At 42.8% G+C, this 19,090-nt stretch overlaps 1 protein-coding gene across 1 annotated transcript in view; it reads left to right on the top strand.

The window, feature by feature from the left end:
• The window catches only part of LOC111977909 (kinase non-catalytic C-lobe domain-containing protein 1), a 77,862-nt gene that overhangs the window by 25,768 nt on the left and 33,004 nt on the right, over nucleotides 1-19,090 (top strand). Inside the window, exons 17-20 of the mRNA XM_070448418.1 lie at nucleotides 1,204-1,475; nucleotides 7,670-8,022; nucleotides 17,818-17,911; nucleotides 18,011-18,108. Of these exons, the coding sequence (XP_070304519.1) occupies nucleotides 1,204-1,475; nucleotides 7,670-8,022; nucleotides 17,818-17,911; nucleotides 18,011-18,108 (817 nt within the window). The remainder of the gene's footprint in view (nucleotides 1-1,203; nucleotides 1,476-7,669; nucleotides 8,023-17,817; nucleotides 17,912-18,010; nucleotides 18,109-19,090) is intronic.

The following is a 19,090-nucleotide window of genomic DNA, read 5'->3' as shown; positions in this document are numbered from 1 at the left end:
CACACACACACACACACACACCACACACACACACACACACACACACACACAACCACACACACACACACACACACACACACACACACACACACACACACACACACTCAGACACTCCACTCATAATCAGCATTCACAGAAGATTCACTTCAGACACACTTCCGGTCGCTCCTTTTTTTTTCCAGCAAGAAGGGTCCCTATGGTAATAGCTCATCCCGTGTTTTTTGTTTGTCTCAAGAATATTGGCTTGGCACCATTGATGAGCTACTTATGGTTCTCCCTGCCTTGTCTTTGAAACAATCTTAAAGATCCTGGAGGAGTGTACCTAAATGAAGGAAAAGGGGAAATAAGGACTTGCCCCTTTTTTGTTAATTAATCTGTAGACAAAGACAGATGGAGGGGCACATGAGAGTGTGTTGAGGAGATGTGCAGCTTGTCCCATGGTTGCCATGCTCTTAACACATGGGGCAGTGTGTTGAGAGAACCTTTAATCTTCTGTGGTAATGAGACAGACAGACAGACAGGCATCACAGCCTTGGACAGACAGACGAATAGACAGATACTCTCCTCTGAGTGGGACTTCTAGACTGTAAGCTGGAGAAGACTGCACCACTAGGGTAGCTCATTGGAGAAGTCCTGATGCTGCTGGAACACTCTGCTTTGGATACAAACAGTTTTGGACAACTCAACCTCAGTTGTCAGGAAGCTGCTAAAGGAGACACTAAGGATTGATTTGTTTGTTTTGATAGCTAATTATTGATTGGTTTGTTTTGATTCATTCATATGTGTTGGCCGAATTAACTATTTTGATTATGCCTGTGAGGAGTGTGCTAGTCTCAATTGTATGTCTAGATTTCTGATAATATGATTATTTGTCTGTGTTGTTATTCTCACTATTTTGTCTGCATTGTTTATGTTGTGTCTAATTACTGTCTGTGATGTTTCAATAGCTTTTCCGTCTGAGCTCTTGTAGTCTGCGTTCTGTTTTATTCAATTCGTGTGTTTTGTGTTTTGTCTAAGAAAGTTGTCCGTGCTTGTCTGAGTTGTCTGAGTCCTTTGTGCTTTTGTCTGTGTTTGTTATGTGTCTGTCTAGTTGTCTGTGTGTGGCTGTGATGGTTGTGGCTAGCTGTGACTGGCTGACTGTTGTGTTGTGATCTCTGTCTCCCTCTCTTTCTCTCTCTCTGGCTGCTGATGTGCCACATGCAGAGGCTCTAACGAAGAGTCACCATCAAAGCCTTGGCAAAGGGCATCCACCTCACCCCTGAGCGCTGCTGGCTGTAGAGGGGAGGAGAGGGACGCACCCCGACATGGTCATGTCGACCTGAATGGCAACCTGCACCACAGTGGACCTGTAGCTTCAGATGCATGGGAGAAATGTCAGAGAGACCAGAGGCCCCTGTCTACATACAGAGTAACAAAGACTAGACCTGAACATAGAGATGCCGTATCAGAGGAAGGGCAACATAATGGCTGCCCAGGTAGGAAAGAAAATACATTAACTTCACAACTGGCATCACTGTTACCTTACTGTCATCACTCCCAGCAAGCACATTTGGTTCCTTGGAAGTTGTGGCAACGTACCTTTTTGGTTTCCCATTGGTTCTGGGAACAAAGCCATACGTTTCTTGACTGGTAAAACATKATGTTTTTTAAGGACGGACGAGAACATCAATCAATCAAATGTATTTATAAAGCCCTTCTTATGTCAGCTGATGTCACAAAGTGCTGTAGAGAAACCCAGCCTTTAAACTTCAAACAGCAAGCAATGCAGGTGTAGAAGTATGGTGGCTAGGAAAAACTCCCTAGAAAGGCCGTCACCTAGGAAGAAACTTAGAGAGGAACCAGGCTATGAGGGGTGGCCAGTCCTCTTCTGGCTGTGCCGGGTGGAGATTATAACAAAACATGGCCAAGATYTTCAAATATTCATATATTTGACCAGCAGGGTCAAAAAATAATAATCACAGTGGTTGTAGAGGGTGCAACATGTCAGCACCTCAGGAGTAAATATCAGTTGGCTTTTCATAGCCGATCATTCAGAGTATCTCTACCGCTCCTGCTGTCTCTAGAGAGTTGAAAACAGCAGGTCTGGGACAGGTAGCATGTCCYGTGAACAGGTCAGGGTTCCATAGCCGCAGGCAGAACAGTTGAAACTGGAGCAGCAGCACGAGCAGGTAGACTGGGGACAGCAAGGAGTCATCAGCCAGGTAGTCCTGAGGCATGGTCCTAAGGCTCAGGTCCTCCGAGAGAAAGAAAGAAAGAGAGAGAAAGATAGAGAAAAGTAGAGAGAGAATTTTAGAGATCATACTTAAATTCACACATGACACCGAATAAGACAGGAGAAATACTCCAGATATAACAGACCTACCCTAGCCCCTCGACACATAAACTATTGCAGCATAAATACTGGAGGCTGAGACAGGAGGGGTCGGGAGACACTGTGGCCCCGTAGGACGATACCCCTGGACAGGGCCAAACAGGCAGGATATAACCCCACCCACTTTGCCAAAGCACAGCCCCCACACCACTAGAGGGATATCTTCAACCACCAACTTAATATCCTGAGACATGGCCGAGTATAGCCCACAAAGATCTCCCCACGGCACGAACCCAAGGGGAGGGCGCCAACCCGGACAGGAAGATCACGTCAGGGACTCAACCCACTCAAGTGACGCACCCCACCTAGGGATGGCATGGAAGAGCACCAGTAAGCCAGTGACTCAGCCCCTGTAATAGGGTTTGAGGCAGAGAATCCCAGTGGAGAGAGGGGAACCGGCCAGGCAGAGACAGCAAGGGCGGTTCATTGCTCCAGTGCCTTTCCGTTCACCTTCACACTCCTGGGCCAGACTACACTCAATCATATGACCTACTGAAGAGATGTCTCTTCAATAAAGACTTCTCACAAGACGTCTCTCACATGGATAGGCAGACCATTCCATAAAAATTGAGCTCTATAGGAGAAAGCCCTGCCTCCAGCTGTTTGCTTAGAAATTCTAGGGACAGTTAGGAGGCCTGCGTCTTGTGATAGCGTACGTGTAGGTATGTGTGGCAGGACCAAATCGGAAAGATAGGTAGGAGCAAGCCCATGTAATGCTTTGTAGGTTAGCAGTAAAACCTTGAAATCAGCCGTAGCCTTAACAGGAAGCCAGTGTAGCGAGGCTAGCACTGGAGTAATATGATCAAATGTTTTGGTTCTAGTCAAGATTCTAGCAGCCGTGTTTAGCACTAACTGAAGTTTATTAAAAAGTAGAGCATTGCAGTAGTCTAACCTAGAAGTMACAAAAGCATGGATTAATTTTTCAGCATTATTTTTGGACAAAGTTTCAGATTTTTGCAATTATACATAAATGGAATAAAGCTGTCCTTGAAGCAGTCTTGATTTGTTCGTCAAAAGAGAGATCAGGGTCCAGAGTAACGCCGAGGTCCTTCACAGTTTTATTTGAGACGACTGTACAACCATCAGGATTAATTGTCAGATTCAACGGAAGATCTCTTTGTTTCTTAGGACCTAGAACTAGCATCTCTGTTTTGTCCGAGTTTAAAAGTAGAACATTTTGCCTGTTCTGTGAACGTTAATATTTAGGTTGCAGGGGGGTTCTGAGAACATTTTATTATGGTTCCCTGAAAGTTTTCCCGGGATGTTTTATTAACCTTCTGAGAACAGAAATGATAGGTTACTTGAAGGTAATTAAATAACGTTCTGAAACAATTTTTCAATAAGGCTTTTAATAACACTGATAGCTTAATTTGTGTTTACTGTCATTTGCTTAGGCATTAATCATGCAAACACAGTAATTTTTTTTGTGGCACGGCATCAGTGAGATTCAAACCTAGGATCTTCTGTTTTCCATCCATGGAATTAGTCCACTGTGCCACCAGGATGGCGCTASCTTGCCGTGTTTTTTTAACTAATAAAAAGCTGTTAATTTTAGTCTATTCAAACAGAGGAAACAAGCTCAAGTGTGGAAACAAGATCAAGTGTGACCAATTAGTAGGGACGGCCAACACACCTGAACAAATTTAAAGAAAAGATTCACCTATTTTGAATGTTATTGTTTTTTTGCATCTCTGAGTGATGTTCTATTGATTCCCTGGTTCATTTAATGTTTTTTAATGTACAATACCAGTCAAAYGTTTGGATACACCTACTCATTCATGGATTRTTCTTTATTTTTGACTATTATCTACATTATAGAATAATAGTGAAGACATCAAAACTATGAAATTGAACATATGGAATCATGGAATAACAGTCTTGAAGGAGTTCCCACATATGCTGAGCACTTGTTGGCTGCTTTTCCTTCATTCTGCGGTCCAACTCATCCCAAACCAATTGGGTTGAGGTCGGGTGATTGTGGAGGCCAGGTCATCTGATGCAGCATTCCACCACTCTCCTTCTTGGTCAAATAGCCCTTACACAGCCTGGAGGTGTTATGTTTCATTGTCCTGTTGGGGGAAAAAATGATAATCCCACTAAGTGCAAACCAGATAGGATGGTGTATCACTGCAGAATGCTGTGGTAGCCATGCTGGTTAAGTGTGCCTTGAATTCTAAGTAAATCACAAACAGTGTCACTAGCAAAGCACCCCCACACCATCACACCTCCTCCATGCTTCATGGTGGGAACCACACATGGGGAGATCATCCATTCACCTACTTTGCGTCTCACAAAGACATGGCGGTTGGAACCAAAAATCTCACCTTTTGGACTCATCAGACCAAACTACAGATTTCCACCGGTCTAATGTCCATTGCTCGTGTCTCTTGGACCAAGCAAGTCTCTTCTTATTGGTGTCCTTTAGTATTGGTTTCTTTGCAGCAATTCGACCATGAAGGCCTGGTTCACGCAGTCTCCACAACAGTTGATGTTGAGATGTGTCTGTTACTTGAACTCTGAAGCTGCAATCTGAGGCTGGTAACTCTAATGAACTTATCCTCTGCAGCAGAGGTAACTCTGGGTCTTCTTTTCCTGTGGCGGTCCTCGTGAGAGCCAGTTTCATCATAGCGTTTGATGGTTTTTGCGACTGCACATGAAGAAAATGTCTAACTTCTTGACATTTTCCACATTGACTGACCTTCATGTCTTAAAGTAATGATGGACTGTCATTTCTCTTTTCTTATTTGAGCTGTTCTTGCCATGATATGGACGTGGTCTTTTACCAAATAGGGCTATCTTCTGTATACCACCCCTACATGTTATGCCCGTTGATAGAAGGATCGGACCAAGGTGCAGCGTGGTAGGCGTACATCTTTCTTTTATTTGATGACACCGAAAAAACAACAAATACAAAATGAAATGCACAGTTCTGTAGGGCTGGAAAGCAACAGTACAAAAACAAGATCCCACAAACTAAGGTGGAAAAAGGCTGCCTAAGTATGATCCCCAATCAGAGACCCGGCCAACAAAGAAATAGAAAAACTAGAATGCCCACCCTAATCACACCCTGACCTAACCAAATGGAGAAATAAAAAGGCTCTCTAAGGTCAGGGCGTGACACTACACAACAGATTGGCTCAAACGTATTAAGAAGGAAAGGAATTCCACAATTAACTTTTAACAAGGCAGACCTGTTAATTATAATGCATTCCAGGTGACGACCTCATGGTACTACATGATTCCATATGTGTTATTTCATAGTTTTGATGTCTTCACTATTATTCTACAATGTAGAAAATAGTAAAAATAAATAAAAACCCCGGAAAGAGTATTTGTGTCCAAACCTTTGACTGGTACTGTATATCTGAGCTTTTGCCATTCGAGCAGGTAGAAATTTGGCCGAGATGACGTAGATTTGCGATAAAGCTGCTCTCACTACTGGAAGTTAATAAGAATATGACTTTTAGATCGRGAAAACYTCTGTCATACATGTCAGATTTCAGTACTGGCTGATAACGTCATAACGCGAGAGGTTGCCTTCTCTCTCGAATGAGCCATTAATAATATTTTTTTGCGATATTCATACTTRGAGAAATGTCTAATTTAACGGAGGGTCTAACACATTTCTCCTATTTGTCTGCCTCTTCAGTKCAGGGTGCATTACATGGTGCCTTTGCGAATGTCACACACTGTGAGGCACATCGATCTGCAGGTTGAACATGGTGAAATTGTAGACTGCTAAATTTATTGTGCAGTTTGTTTAGGCGATTTTACAGCTAACTAGCTACTTCACATACTGATATTGACTTTGGTATTATTGTGTGTAGCTATGTTTGGTAGCTAGCTTCCTTTTGTAGTCAACTTGAGCTGCAACAGATTTCAACAATGATTTTCACATTTTACCACCAACCTTATTATAACGCAAAAAGGAAAAATGTGTTAAAAAAAACATTTTTCCCACATGTTAGTGTTATGCAATACTGTAAATTATAGGAATGATTGGTTTTAGGMGGATTTTTCCTTTAACAATAGAGAGAGTTTTGTTGACGCTGAGAACGGAATGTATGTTTTTAAATAACATTCTTAGAACGTTATTTGAACGTTACTAATGTTTTCTTGTGGTTTTTATGGAAGGTTTTCTTAATGTTCAGAGAACATGACTTTAAATAGAACCATGACGAAACCTGCAGAAAACGTTATGCTGAAGTACTGAAATTCCCACAGAAGAGCGTTGTTTCTTAACGTACTCTGAAAGTTCTGAGAACATGACTAAATAGAACCATGAGAAAACCTGTAGAAAACGTTATGCCGAAGTACTGAAATTCCCACTGAAGAACGTTGTTTCTTAATGTTTTCAGAAGAATTTGAGATCATTACTTTAAATAGAACGATGAGAAACCTGTAGGAAACATTATGCTGAAGTACTGAAATTCCCACAGAAGAAACATATGGTTCTCAGAAACGTTATGTGCTAGCTGGGTATCCTGCAGCATTCCCAGAATATTGTTCGAAGGTTGCATGCAAAATAACCATAGGACAATCATGCTCTTACCAAGCTCTAAGAAACATATTGTTGTCAGAACGTTATGTGCTAGCTGGGCTGTTAGCATTACTTCACAACTGTCATCACTTTTACCGTTATCATGATAAACGTCTGCGAGATGACAGAGTTAGATGAAGTTGTATAGGCCTACTGTAGCGAGATGTTATGACAAATCCAGCTTTGAATGGCAGTTGGATCAAGTTGTTAGAGAAATGACTGGCTGTTGGATTAAATTGTTAAGAGCACCGTTTATTCAAGACAGCCCAAATCGTGTTGCGATGTCACAATGATCTCCTCAGCTGGAAAGGGTTGTTGTGGAAACAGTTACTTCCTCTCCATCTACACACACCAATACATTCACTTAGCATAATACACACTCACACCAACGACACATTGGTAACAAACACTGCACACTCACATACACACAAACATACCTCTTCAGTTTCACACAAAAGACGTTATGTTTTAGATGATTAGTCAGACCAAAAATAGGCTGCTCACATTGGTAGGTGGAGTACGCCTGTGATGCAGAATCTAACAAATTAGCAAGATTAACATTTAACTGCTTGCCAACAAACAAATTTAAAAGAGCCTTTTAATGAAAGAAAACTTCAGCCTTGAGAGAATTTCACCCCTCAAAATCTCTGCACACACACACACACACACACACACACACACACACACACGCACACGCACACTGCCTGACCCATCCCTTTTTCTCTCTCTCTTCCTGATCTGCCTGTTTCCTGGTCCAGGATTGAGAGCTGCTGAGTGTTTGGGTAAGGGGGCCATGGAGAGTGCCGCGCATCCAGTGGGGGTCAGTGATGAAAGCCCCCCTGAAGCTGACTCTCTGTGTGGGATGGACGAGCCACTGAGGGTGGGCCACCTAGGCCAGATGAGCTGCTCCAAGGACATGGAGGACACAGAATCGCTGGTGTTTGAGCGTCTCCTCTCCCCCTGCTCTGGAGCAGAGGTGTCTAGCCACAGCCTCAGCCCAGCCTGGGGCCTGGCCTTCTATGGAGAAGACTGTTTTAGTCATGATGTGGTGGAATATGCTATAACCCTGGGGCAGCACAGTGAGTCACCGTGCCTGGAGCTGAAAACACAGGTGGGTAAACTGGGAGGAAAWGCTATTGAGATGAAATAGAATAGACCAGCTGTGAGTCATGACTGACCATATAGTATACCATGGTCTCAATGTTTGGAATAGTGCTTTATTGTAAATGTGTTTATATTATACTCTCATTTTAGCTCATTTTAGAAGACATTATATGGCAACACTGAATACTWTCTGATGCTTCAAAGATTACAACATAATTCGTTACTACTTTCTACCAAATGGTATGTAATGAAAGAGGTACATAATGATGTTTGATTACATTCATTTGACATAAATGAGAAGTACTTATTATGTAATTACCTTGTAAGTCTATATACATACAAGAAAACAAGCAGACTAAAGTAAAGCATAATCATGTTTGTCTTAGTTTTTTTTTTTTACAATCGCTTGGTCCCATTTTTCAATATTTAGGTCACTTTTTCAAAACTCTTCACATTGTTCTCCTAACCAACTTTCAGCCTGGCACAGCAGTTAATTTCACATCCAAAATGCACTAAAACTACCAAAACACTTCATACATGTCTCAAATCAACACATTCTTCCATAACACTGGCAAAGGTTGTCACCCAACAGGCACACTTTGTCACTCATAAAACAATGACCTAAAAAACACTAACAACCAGGTAGCATTACACAATGTTTTCTTTTGTCAAATTTCTTTACAAATCAAGAATGGCACCTCTCTACTGTTTAGAATTCACTGTACTATATGTTACAGGAATGAATCAGACATGATGCAATATGCTTCAATATGTTTTATGTCATTTTTTGGCATTGAGTGATTCCAAAATACAGGAATTTGTATATACACCATCTACCAATACAGATACAGTAGCAATGCTAGTCAACCCTGTCTTCTGTAGTTGGCCACAGGTTCTCATCCACATCACATCTTATGTCATCTTGGGCAATACACCTAGGAAATAATCTTTTGGCATGCCTGGTCCTTCCCTGGCAATCTTCTGCAGATATGTCCAGGCATCCAGCATTCACTGCATCCAGGAGGGACATTTGATCATGTGGATGGTGGTCATACACTTTCCACCTCCATGAGGAAAAGTGACACCATCCTGGGATGTGCTGCATACCGTTCTGTGACTGCACGGGAGTGGTGAAATGCCACATTGTCCCATACAATTACAAACGTTGGCCGATTTCGCCTCACAGCAACCCTRTCCTCACCTGGCACAACCCTTCCATAGAGGTCATCCAGGAATGAAATGAGACACTCAGTGTTGTATGGCCCAATTAGCGGTTTGTGTAACAGCAATCCATCAGAGGATATTGCTGCACACATTGTGATGTTGGCACCCTTCTGGCCCGGGACATCCACTGTGGCTCTTTTCCCAATCACATTCATTCCTCGCCACCATTTTGAAACCAGCCTCATCCACAAAGATGAATATGTGGGGTGTTTGCCTGGCTTCAATCTCCATGACTCTCTAAAATAAAATCCACAAGGCAACATAAGAGTTAGGCTATTATAGTAGTTTACATTATACCTAAAAACATGCCATTGTGTGCCTCTGTCCTGTTTGGTTTTGTTCAAAACCAGTTCTGTATTTTATAGTCATCTTACCTGGACATATTGGTTCCTGAGTTGCTTGACTCGTAAAGAGTTCCTGTCAAATGGGACAGTGTACAACTGCTTCATCCTGACCTGATGTTGTTTCAGGACTCCAGAAATAGTTGTTATGCTTACATTGTGAATATTTCCAAATGTAATGTTGTCTGTCATCACTCTGTCCCGAATCTCTGAGTTTTATGCCARTGTTTCTGATGACCATARCAACGATTGCAGTTTCCTGCACAGCAGTGAAAATCCTACCTCTCCCGCCTATGGGAGGTAACCGTTGGGTCCTAAGCCGAAATGCAAAAACAATTACACGCAAGTGGGTTTGGTGGCTTTGGTCAATTTACTTCTGGTAATGTGCAGTTCAGTCAGATGCCCTTGCAAAATGCACATCTTACCTGTTGTTTTGCCAGAAATTTCTCACAATAGATGCCACTGTTGAGCGTTACAGATTTGGATTGCACTCTCAGACCAGCCTCTCTCATTGATAGACCATGATTTATTACATGATCAATTATAGTAGCCCTAATCTCACCTGAGACTACAGCTCTTGATCTTCCTCCCAGTCTTCTTCCACCACGGATACGTACTCCTCTCCCTCTCTCAGGCACTCTTCTTCCTCTGTCAGCCACTTCTCTATCTCTGGCTGGGTCCATTTTTACATTACAGTACAGCATTATTCCTAAGATGTCCCCTTTTGTATAGATGGTAATGAAATTGAAAGACTAACACCTGGGTAGGTGTTCAGCTACAATGGGAATCAGCCGTGGTTGGTCGAATTGTTTTGATAGTATTTCATTTTTTAGATTTGGAATATATTTCAAAACGGGTTTACTGTAGAAATGTAGCAGATTGTTGTCTTATTCAATTTTGTGTTATGTTAGGTTTTAAACTTAAGTCTAACAGTTTTGAAAAGAGTATGTAAACATGTGCAAATTGGCATGTTGGTACATATAGTTTTGTTGGTGGTTGTGTCTGAGTGAGGAAAGAATTCATGACATTTGAAAGATGTAGCCATTGAATGCATTTTGTGCCAAAGCAATGAAAAATTATCCACAGTTTTGCCCAGATAGACTGCTGTGGTGCTCACTGTGTGAAGAGTTTTGAAAAAGTGACCTAAGTATTGAGAAATGGGTCCTAGCGATTGTAAAAAACTTTAACACAGTGTCATTGTCTAAGGCTGTTCTAATTCTACTGTTCAACTCACTATATTAAAAGGCCTCCTTTCTCTTTGAACACAATTTTATCCTGGCATTGTTTGTTGCATTGCAGCCAATGATCAAGCTGTATTCATTTCTTATGACGATACAGACTTGTGTAATGTCAGTTACATAGGAGTGCCACTTTTGATATAACAGAGTGGCTGTGGATCCGAATTCTCTGCAACCCTCTTCCCGACAGCTAAAGGTCCGAAGTTTGTGCACATGTTCGTGATTCTCTACTTTACMCACAGTCTCTGCTCTGCWCGTTTCGGCTACCCGGAAAACAGGCTACTCTGTCGAATTTCAGTAATGAATGGAGAATGGGGCTTTTTTAATAATAATACATTTTAATTTATGCACTTTTCAAGACACCCAATAAAGTTAATTCAAATAAAGTTAGTTTTTTGTTTAGAAAAGTTATATTAAAGCTGAYTCAATGTCTGCAAGATCACATAATGATAATATTATCCATAACAGAATCAATTGTAATAGCATAGTATAACATTAATGTAAGACAAAAACGCCACTTAATTTCTTATGAGAATTTGGGATCATTGTGCGAATGGTCGCAATTTTCTCTCAAAGCAGCCAAAACTCAACATCACACGAGCCACTAGTCAAAATATGTGCTTTGTTTGAAACAAAACACAGGTATACTACATCTGCTCTAAAATTCGCTCACTGTACATAATTCAAAACAATATTGTACTTCAATGTTTAGTGCGTAAAGTAGAGGTAAAGAAACACATGCGCGGAACGTGATTTCGGATCCTCGACTCTGGGTAAGAGGCTTCCAGGGGGGGGTGGGACGGGCGGAATGGGGCGGTTGCCTTCAGATCCGCAGCCTCGGCCTTAATTTAAAATGATTGGATTGAATAATGGCCTATAATAGAGAATGTACCACTGCCTTGCAACTCTTTGTCAGCATGCACCAAATAACATTGTTTTAATAAATTACTATYCATTCATGATTATATAGTTATTACACTTTCAGTCAAACTGGATAAGTGCATGGATTTCATGAAAAGTCTACGGGATGATTTGTTTAAAACCAAGCAAAACGACATTAATAGCTGTAGCAAATCAATGGTATGATCATYATTTGAGGTGGATAGGAAGAAAGGAGTTGGGGGTTTTAGGGTAATTGACACATTATGTTCTCCAAACTGTTATTGAATATTAATGTGATATATTTCCGAACTTTGACAGAAAGGTCATTATCATGTGTAATAGAATAACAATGAGCTGTCTTTGTCTGTGTATGCTTTGATGGTAATGATGTGGGCTTTTATCTGCTCCTTCACTGGAACAGTCTGACCGCCCCACTCTCACACATTAAGAGCCATGGCTCCATATCGGTATTAGATGTGACCCGTTTCTCACTTCAAAAGATCTATTGATTTCTGTTACCATAGTGAGGGATGCAAGCAGAGAGCCAGCCCTGTACATACATTGGAGACACTAATAGGCTCTTTGTGTACTGCATCTACACCCTAATGGGTTCTTCGGCTATCCCTACTAGGACAACATTTCACCCAACAAAAAACGCTTAAAGAACCCTTTGGTGAAAAGGTTCTACCTGGAACCAAAACATTTTTTTGTTGATGTATCACTTATGGGATTAAGAGCAGCGATCCACAATGTTAGAAACCAATCACACAGTGTCTGTCGGAGACAGGTCGAGTGGTGAATAGGGCGTCACTTGCCCATCGACTAGTCATTCGCGCTCTCTTCCTTGCAAAGAGTCACTATGCTCCTGAAGCTCTCCTCAGCACGACCTGAACCTGTCTTCCTGCTAAACAGTTCCTAGTCGAACCGTGAGATTAACACTGTTGAACGTTCGACCTCAGCCCTGTTATTTTGTGTTGAAAGACTGACTGTAAGGAAAGTTATTTTGCTTCATGTATAATTCTCAGATTTTTCTACTCACTATGTCTCCAGTGGTAGCTATCGTCACACGGCTAGTTGCTGAAACCAGAAGGCTTGGCTAACCTAGCTAGCTTGCTGGAAAGCTTGCTATACCTCTACAACTGGCTTTTCTCCTGGCGAGGTAGAATCGCTAGCTCTCCTCTCTCTCGTTTAGTTCGACCCATGTCCCCTTGTGTCGTGTTGACTAGACTGTCCGTCCTTAACTTCACAGCTTGACAAACGAGAGAAACGCTTTGTTCATCGAGAGACAAAGAGAGCATGAGCTTTCTCCGGCTAGCATTGTGCTAACTAGCTAGAATATTAGCTCATGAGGTGAACGCTAGCTAGCTTTGCARGAGAACTATGGCAAAAGTTAATCTCGTAGCCATGGAGCCTTCTACTACGAGCAGGACTCCTGCCCCAGCACCGGCACGCCTGTGTCCATGCAAGGCTACTATTTCCGGCAAGGATACACACTCTTTGTGTGTCGCCTGCATGGGGCTTGAGGACGCAGAAGCATCTCTCGCTATCCCAGAGTCATGTGTGCATTTTAGGGCACAGCCTGCGAGGGTCCTCAAATGGCGAGTGCGCAGAGCAGCCCCTAAACCAGACTCGTCGCCAGTACAGCCTCCGGGCTTGGATGCTACCCAGCCCTCCTGGGACGAGGTTTTGGACTATCTCTGTCCTCTGTTTCAGACAGAAGCAGCGTAGGCGGGGTCTTGGATATTCGCAATGGAGGAGGAATACGAACTCCTCAAAGCTAGCGAGGAAGAAGAGGAATCCCAACCCCATAGCACGAGGCCCTCTTCCTCACCCAGCGCAGCATCTGCATTCGATGAAAATATTTGGGATTGTCGATGTTTGCAAACGGGCAGCGTCCAGGCTCGGTATTGACTGGCCCACAACCGTGGGGGGTGGTAGCACGTAGAGGGATTGGATCGACGGGAGGAAGCTCCCCTCTCGCACCATCCTGGGGAAGCAACTACTCCCAGCGGTCCCAGCTTGGACAAGCCCCTGTCCAGTAAAGTCCTAACCTGACACTTTGTGAGCACGGCACTACTCTCCCTGGGAAGATGGAGCGCTTCACCTCCTCCTTATTCCAGAAGGTCTTAGTGTCTGCGGCACATTCAGTAAAGGCCTTTAAATGTAACATCCCTACTGCTGGCTTACCAGGCTGATTTGCTACAAGAGATGGGCAAACTCTTGGTCAAAAACACAGCCGGCCATGAGATCTGTGTGGTTACAGATCTCAACCTCCAGAAATGCCATTCAAGGCTGTGTGCACTCCAGGAGCCTTGGTGTGGTAGGATAGAGAGCCCTTTGGCGCAACTTGTCCAGCTTGTCAGACAAGGAGAAAACAGACTTCCTGCAATTCCTGCCAAGTCCTTCCCCTGGAGGGAACAACGGTCGCCCGACATAGGAGTAAGTCCCCAGCAGCAGAGATGGACAGTGCACAGCTCACACGATGTCCTGGCCTGTCCTCTCTCTGGTGGAGAGCGAGAGGCACATATGTGCTCCTAAAATCCGACCCCTTGTGCAGCGACTCATTCCAATGCGTACGGAGAGGGCTCACTTTTCTTCCAAGTGCCCTCCGTGTCACAGCTCTCCCTTTGGCTCTTCTCTAAGTAGCTGAGGCAGGAAGACAATTTGTCAGTCGCCACCAAGCAGTGTCTCCAATCCCAGCGTCTAGCCAAGGGAGAAAAAAAATGTAACAAAAGGGCAGCACTAGTGAGTGAGAGTCATTTAACTTGTGTGCAACTTTCCGCAAGAGCAGGGCACTGACACGCATGCGCAGTCCAGCCCTGAGCATTGACCACAGTTATAAAGGGGTACAGACGATTGCAGCTGGCCATGAACCCATCCATAAAAAAAAATGTTTACCCCTTTTTCTCCCCAATTTTCGTGGTATTCAATTTGTAGTTAGAGTCTTGTCCCATCGCTGCAACTCCCGTACGGACTTGGGAGAGGCGAAGGTCGAGAGCCACGCGTTCTCCAAAACACAACCCAGCCAAGCCGCACTGCTTCTTGACACAATACCCGCTTAACTTGGAAGCCAGCCGCACCAATGTGTCAGAGGAAACACTATACACCTGGCGACCATGTCAGCGTGCATGGCGCCCGGCCCGCCACAGGAGTCGCTAGTGCGCAATGGGACAAGAACATCCCTGCTGACCAAACCCTCCCTTAACCCACACGGTCCCGTGTGGCTCAGTTGGTAGAGCATGGCGCTTGCAACGCCAGGGTTGTGGGTTCATTCCCCACGGGGGGACCAGGATGAATATGTATGAACTTTCCAATTTGTAAGTCGCTCTGGATAAGAGCGTCTGCTAAATGACTTAAAAATGTTAAAAAAATGTAACCCGGACGACGCTGGGCCAACTTGGATTAGCTAACACAACGTGCCATTGCAACACAGGAGTGATGGTTGCTGATAATGGGCCTCTGTACGCCAATGTAGATATTCCATTAAAAAATCTGTAGTTTCCAGCTACAATAGTCATTTACAACATTAACAATGTCTACACTGTATTTCTGATCAATTTGATGTTATTTTAATCTACAAAAAAATTGCTATTTTTTCAAAAACAAGGAAATGTATAAGTGACCCCAAACATTTGAACGGTAGTTTACATATGAGATGAGTAATGCAAGATATGTAAACATTATTAAAGTGACATTATTAAAGTGACTAGTGATCCATTTATTAAAGTGGCCAATGATTTCAAGTCTATATTTATGGCAGCAGCCTCTCTGTGCTAGTGATGGCTGTTTAACAGTCTGATGGCCTTAAGATAGAAACTGTTTTTCAGTCTTTCAGTCCCAGCTTTGATGCAACTGTACTGACCTTTCCTTCTGGATGATAGTGGGGTGAACAGGCAGTGGCTCGGGTGGTTGTTGTRCTTGATGATCTTTTTGGCCTTCCTGTGACATCGGGTGCTGTAGGTGTCTTGAGGGCAGGTAGTTAGCCCCCGGTGATGTGTTGTGCACCACCCTCTGGAGAGCTCGGCGGTTGTGGACAGTGCAGTTGCTGTACCAGGCGGTGATACAGCCCGACAGGATGCGGTCAATTGTGCATCTGTAAAAGTTTGTGAGGGTTTTAGGTGACAAGACAAATTTATTCAGCCTCCTGAGGTTGAAGAGGCGCTGTTGCGTGTGGGTGGACCATTTCAGTTTGTCAGTGATATGTACGCCAAGGAACTTAAAACCTTACACCTTCTCCAGTGCTGTCCCGTCGATGTGGATGGGGGGGTGCTCCCTCTGCTGTTTCCTGTAGTCCACAATCAGCTCCTTTGTTTTGTTGTAAGATATGTAAACGTTATCCTCAAAGCGGGAAAATAACTTGTTTTAGCTTGTCTGGAAGCACGACGACAGTGTCCACGACATGGCTGGTTTTTCATTTTGTAGTCGTGGATTTTCTGTAGAACCTGCCACTTACGTCTTGTGTCTGAGCCATTGAATTGCAACTCCACTTTGTCTCTATACTGACGTTTTGCCTGTTTGATTGCCTTGTGGAGGGAATGACTACTCTCTTTGTATTCTGCCATATTCCCAGCAACCGCTGGAAAGCGTGGAGATGAAATATATTTTGTATAAACTGCTTTACTGATTGCCTCTGACGTTGCAAAGTGYAATTGTCTCGCCTTAGTGCTTGTGGTTTTCCACCCGTCATCCTTCACACCGTTTGTGTCCAGTACGCGCGTTGTGCATTTACTTGGATAGATTTAGAGCACTACTCAAGAGCGACCAGCTCTTTGTTTCCTGGGAGCCCCCCTCAAGGGTCAATGACTATCCCATTGGATAGTGGAGGCTATTATATTGGCTTATAATAGCAAAGGTTTACAGTCCCTGGAGGGCCTGAGTGCTCATTCCACCAGAGGCATGGCTACCTCTTTAGCCCCACCCATCTCGTTTTGCTCTCAGAGCGTTCAGAGCGCACACTTGACGCTCTGGCCGATGATTTGTTTACCTATGGACAACCTGAAAACAGCCTAACCAGCTCTGTTGGCTTTTTTTGCAGACGTTTACTGACACCGGCCATATTCAATTGGTGTTGTACACTTTAGCTTAAYACATGTAGCTAGCTAGCTAAACAATGAACCTAGCTAGGTAAACATTGTGTAAGATCACACACGTTGCGTAACGTTCGCTAACGAGCCATCCAGCTAACATTAGCTAGTTAAACAACAATGAATACGGTGCCAAATCATGTCGTTACTACCCTGCATGAATATGGTGGGAGCTAACCAACCAGGTTCAATGTTAGAAAAGCAAATGGCTCTAGGATACAAATAATAGCGTCAGCTAGGAACCCAGCCAGCTAACGTTAGCTAGCTAGCTAACAGTACACTTTAGCTACAAATGAAACCACTTTCTGTCAAAATTAGAAATGTGTAATATCTAAAAATGTAGCTAGCTAACAATAGACMATCTTACCTGTATACATCATCATGCATGATGGACGCGTCTCCTTGCCACGAATGCCATGCCACGGTTGCCCATAGTTTGAAGATGAAATCTGGAGACAGGTGTTTTCTCCATCTCTTTAGCTATCATACTCTAATTCCACTGATTTCAAAACTTGATCCTCCAGAAAGTGGAGAGCATCACTTATGCAGCTCCACTACACAATACATTCGACAGATTACCAACACAGACTGACCAGCTCAAATAGACAGAAGCCTTCCGTACTTGGCTAGTGGGAAGGTTGCTGACTTTTTCTGTGGCTAAACCAACAAGGCTCGTAATTGAATGATTTTATTCATATTTACAGATGGCATACATGTTTGTTATTAAGGCACATGAAAGTTCACATGTTCGAGAAGGTATTTCTGCCCAAAAACGCATTTTGATAAACAAAAATCTTTTTTACATTCAAACGGCTCTCCTGTGAAGTCGTGACTTGCGACATACACCTAGTTTCCTTAATCGGGTCATATATGAGTGAGATGTATCACCACATTTCCCTTCTCGCAGTGCGCAAGGACGAGAGACATGTTTTGTGAATGACTAGTGGGCGGGCGAGTGGCGCCTTATAGAGTGTGTGATCTGAATGGCTTGGTGTCTACTTTATATTTCATGTATTGCATTTTCTCCTTGTAGGAGCTTCAACAGCAGCGCATGATCGAGATGAAGAATCTGAAAAAGACCCGGAATTTCTACCAAAAGCTGCTCCACCAAGAGAGAAGAAATAAAGGTACCAATCAATCCCTCATCACTTTTATAATTTCCAATGTCTACTATTGGTTGATAAATAGAGAAAGAAATGCATTATTTCTGTGTTTTTCTTCTGAAGGTTCGGAGGCTAGATTGATGCTGTCCAAACTCAAGGTCCAGCTTGAGGAGTTGAGGTCCAAAGTGGAGTTCCTAGACTGTGTAAAGAAATATCTTGAGGTGCGGTTGAACAGATGATTTCTTAATCCGGCCCTGTGTCTTGTGAAAGACTTATGTATGGCCTTGTGTCAATAGAGAATGGTTGACTAAGTTACTAGTTCTCAATTCTTACTTCAGAGACCCCCAACCGTTCCATAGCTAGCACACCTGATTCAACTAGTGATGGACATTCCGAGTCTTTTCGTTGAGTCGGCTTCACGTAAATGAGCCGGCTCATTTGGCTCCCAAACAACTCTTAATTAAAAATAAATATGTTTAAAAATCAACCTACAACCATGAAAAAATAGCAAATCTCCAATGTGAAGCCTAAATGTTTTTTTTTTACCTGGCCAAATTATTAGATGGCCTGCAAAAAAAAAAAAACGCACTAAAACAATCTACGTGGACCAGATTGATCTGCTCTCCCCACTATTTATTGTTTTGCAGTGAGGATTCACTCTCTTTAGAGAATTACTTTGTAACTTATCTGGAGAAAAACGTTGTTTTAAGCTATAAAAACGGTAGTAGCAGTATACAAATCAGGGAGCGAATGACCCATCATTAGATTCAACTTGTTAATAAACACAATAATAAAACCTATGGAATTTTAACAATATAATATGGCTATTAAACAAGAATAGAAAAACATGTATGGTTCTACAAAGAACCTTTGAGATTGAGAGAGGTTCTTTATAGAACCATTCTCCCTTAAATGTTTATAAAGTAGCATATAAAAGGATTCTATATAGCCCCAAAAAGGGTTGTGACCATAGCGGAGTATAGAACCTTTTTTATGGTTCTTTATAGAACCTTAGGAAAGTGTTCTTTATAGCAACATACAGGTTCCATTTAGAACCTTATGAGCATGGTTCTTTATAGAACGTTTAAAAAAGTTCCATATAGCACTAAAAGGTTTTCCGCTATGGTTGCAAGCCAAATAACCCTTATTTGGCACTATATGGAACCATTTGTTTTTAGTGTGCATCTCTGCCTGGTTGTTTTG

This window comes from Salvelinus sp. IW2-2015, linkage group LG18 (assembly GCF_002910315.2).
Source record: "Salvelinus sp. IW2-2015 linkage group LG18, ASM291031v2, whole genome shotgun sequence".
Taxonomy (NCBI): domain Eukaryota; kingdom Metazoa; phylum Chordata; class Actinopteri; order Salmoniformes; family Salmonidae; genus Salvelinus; species Salvelinus sp. IW2-2015.
Note: the sequence above shows the minus strand (reverse complement) of the source record. Positions and strands in the feature narration are given on the sequence as shown.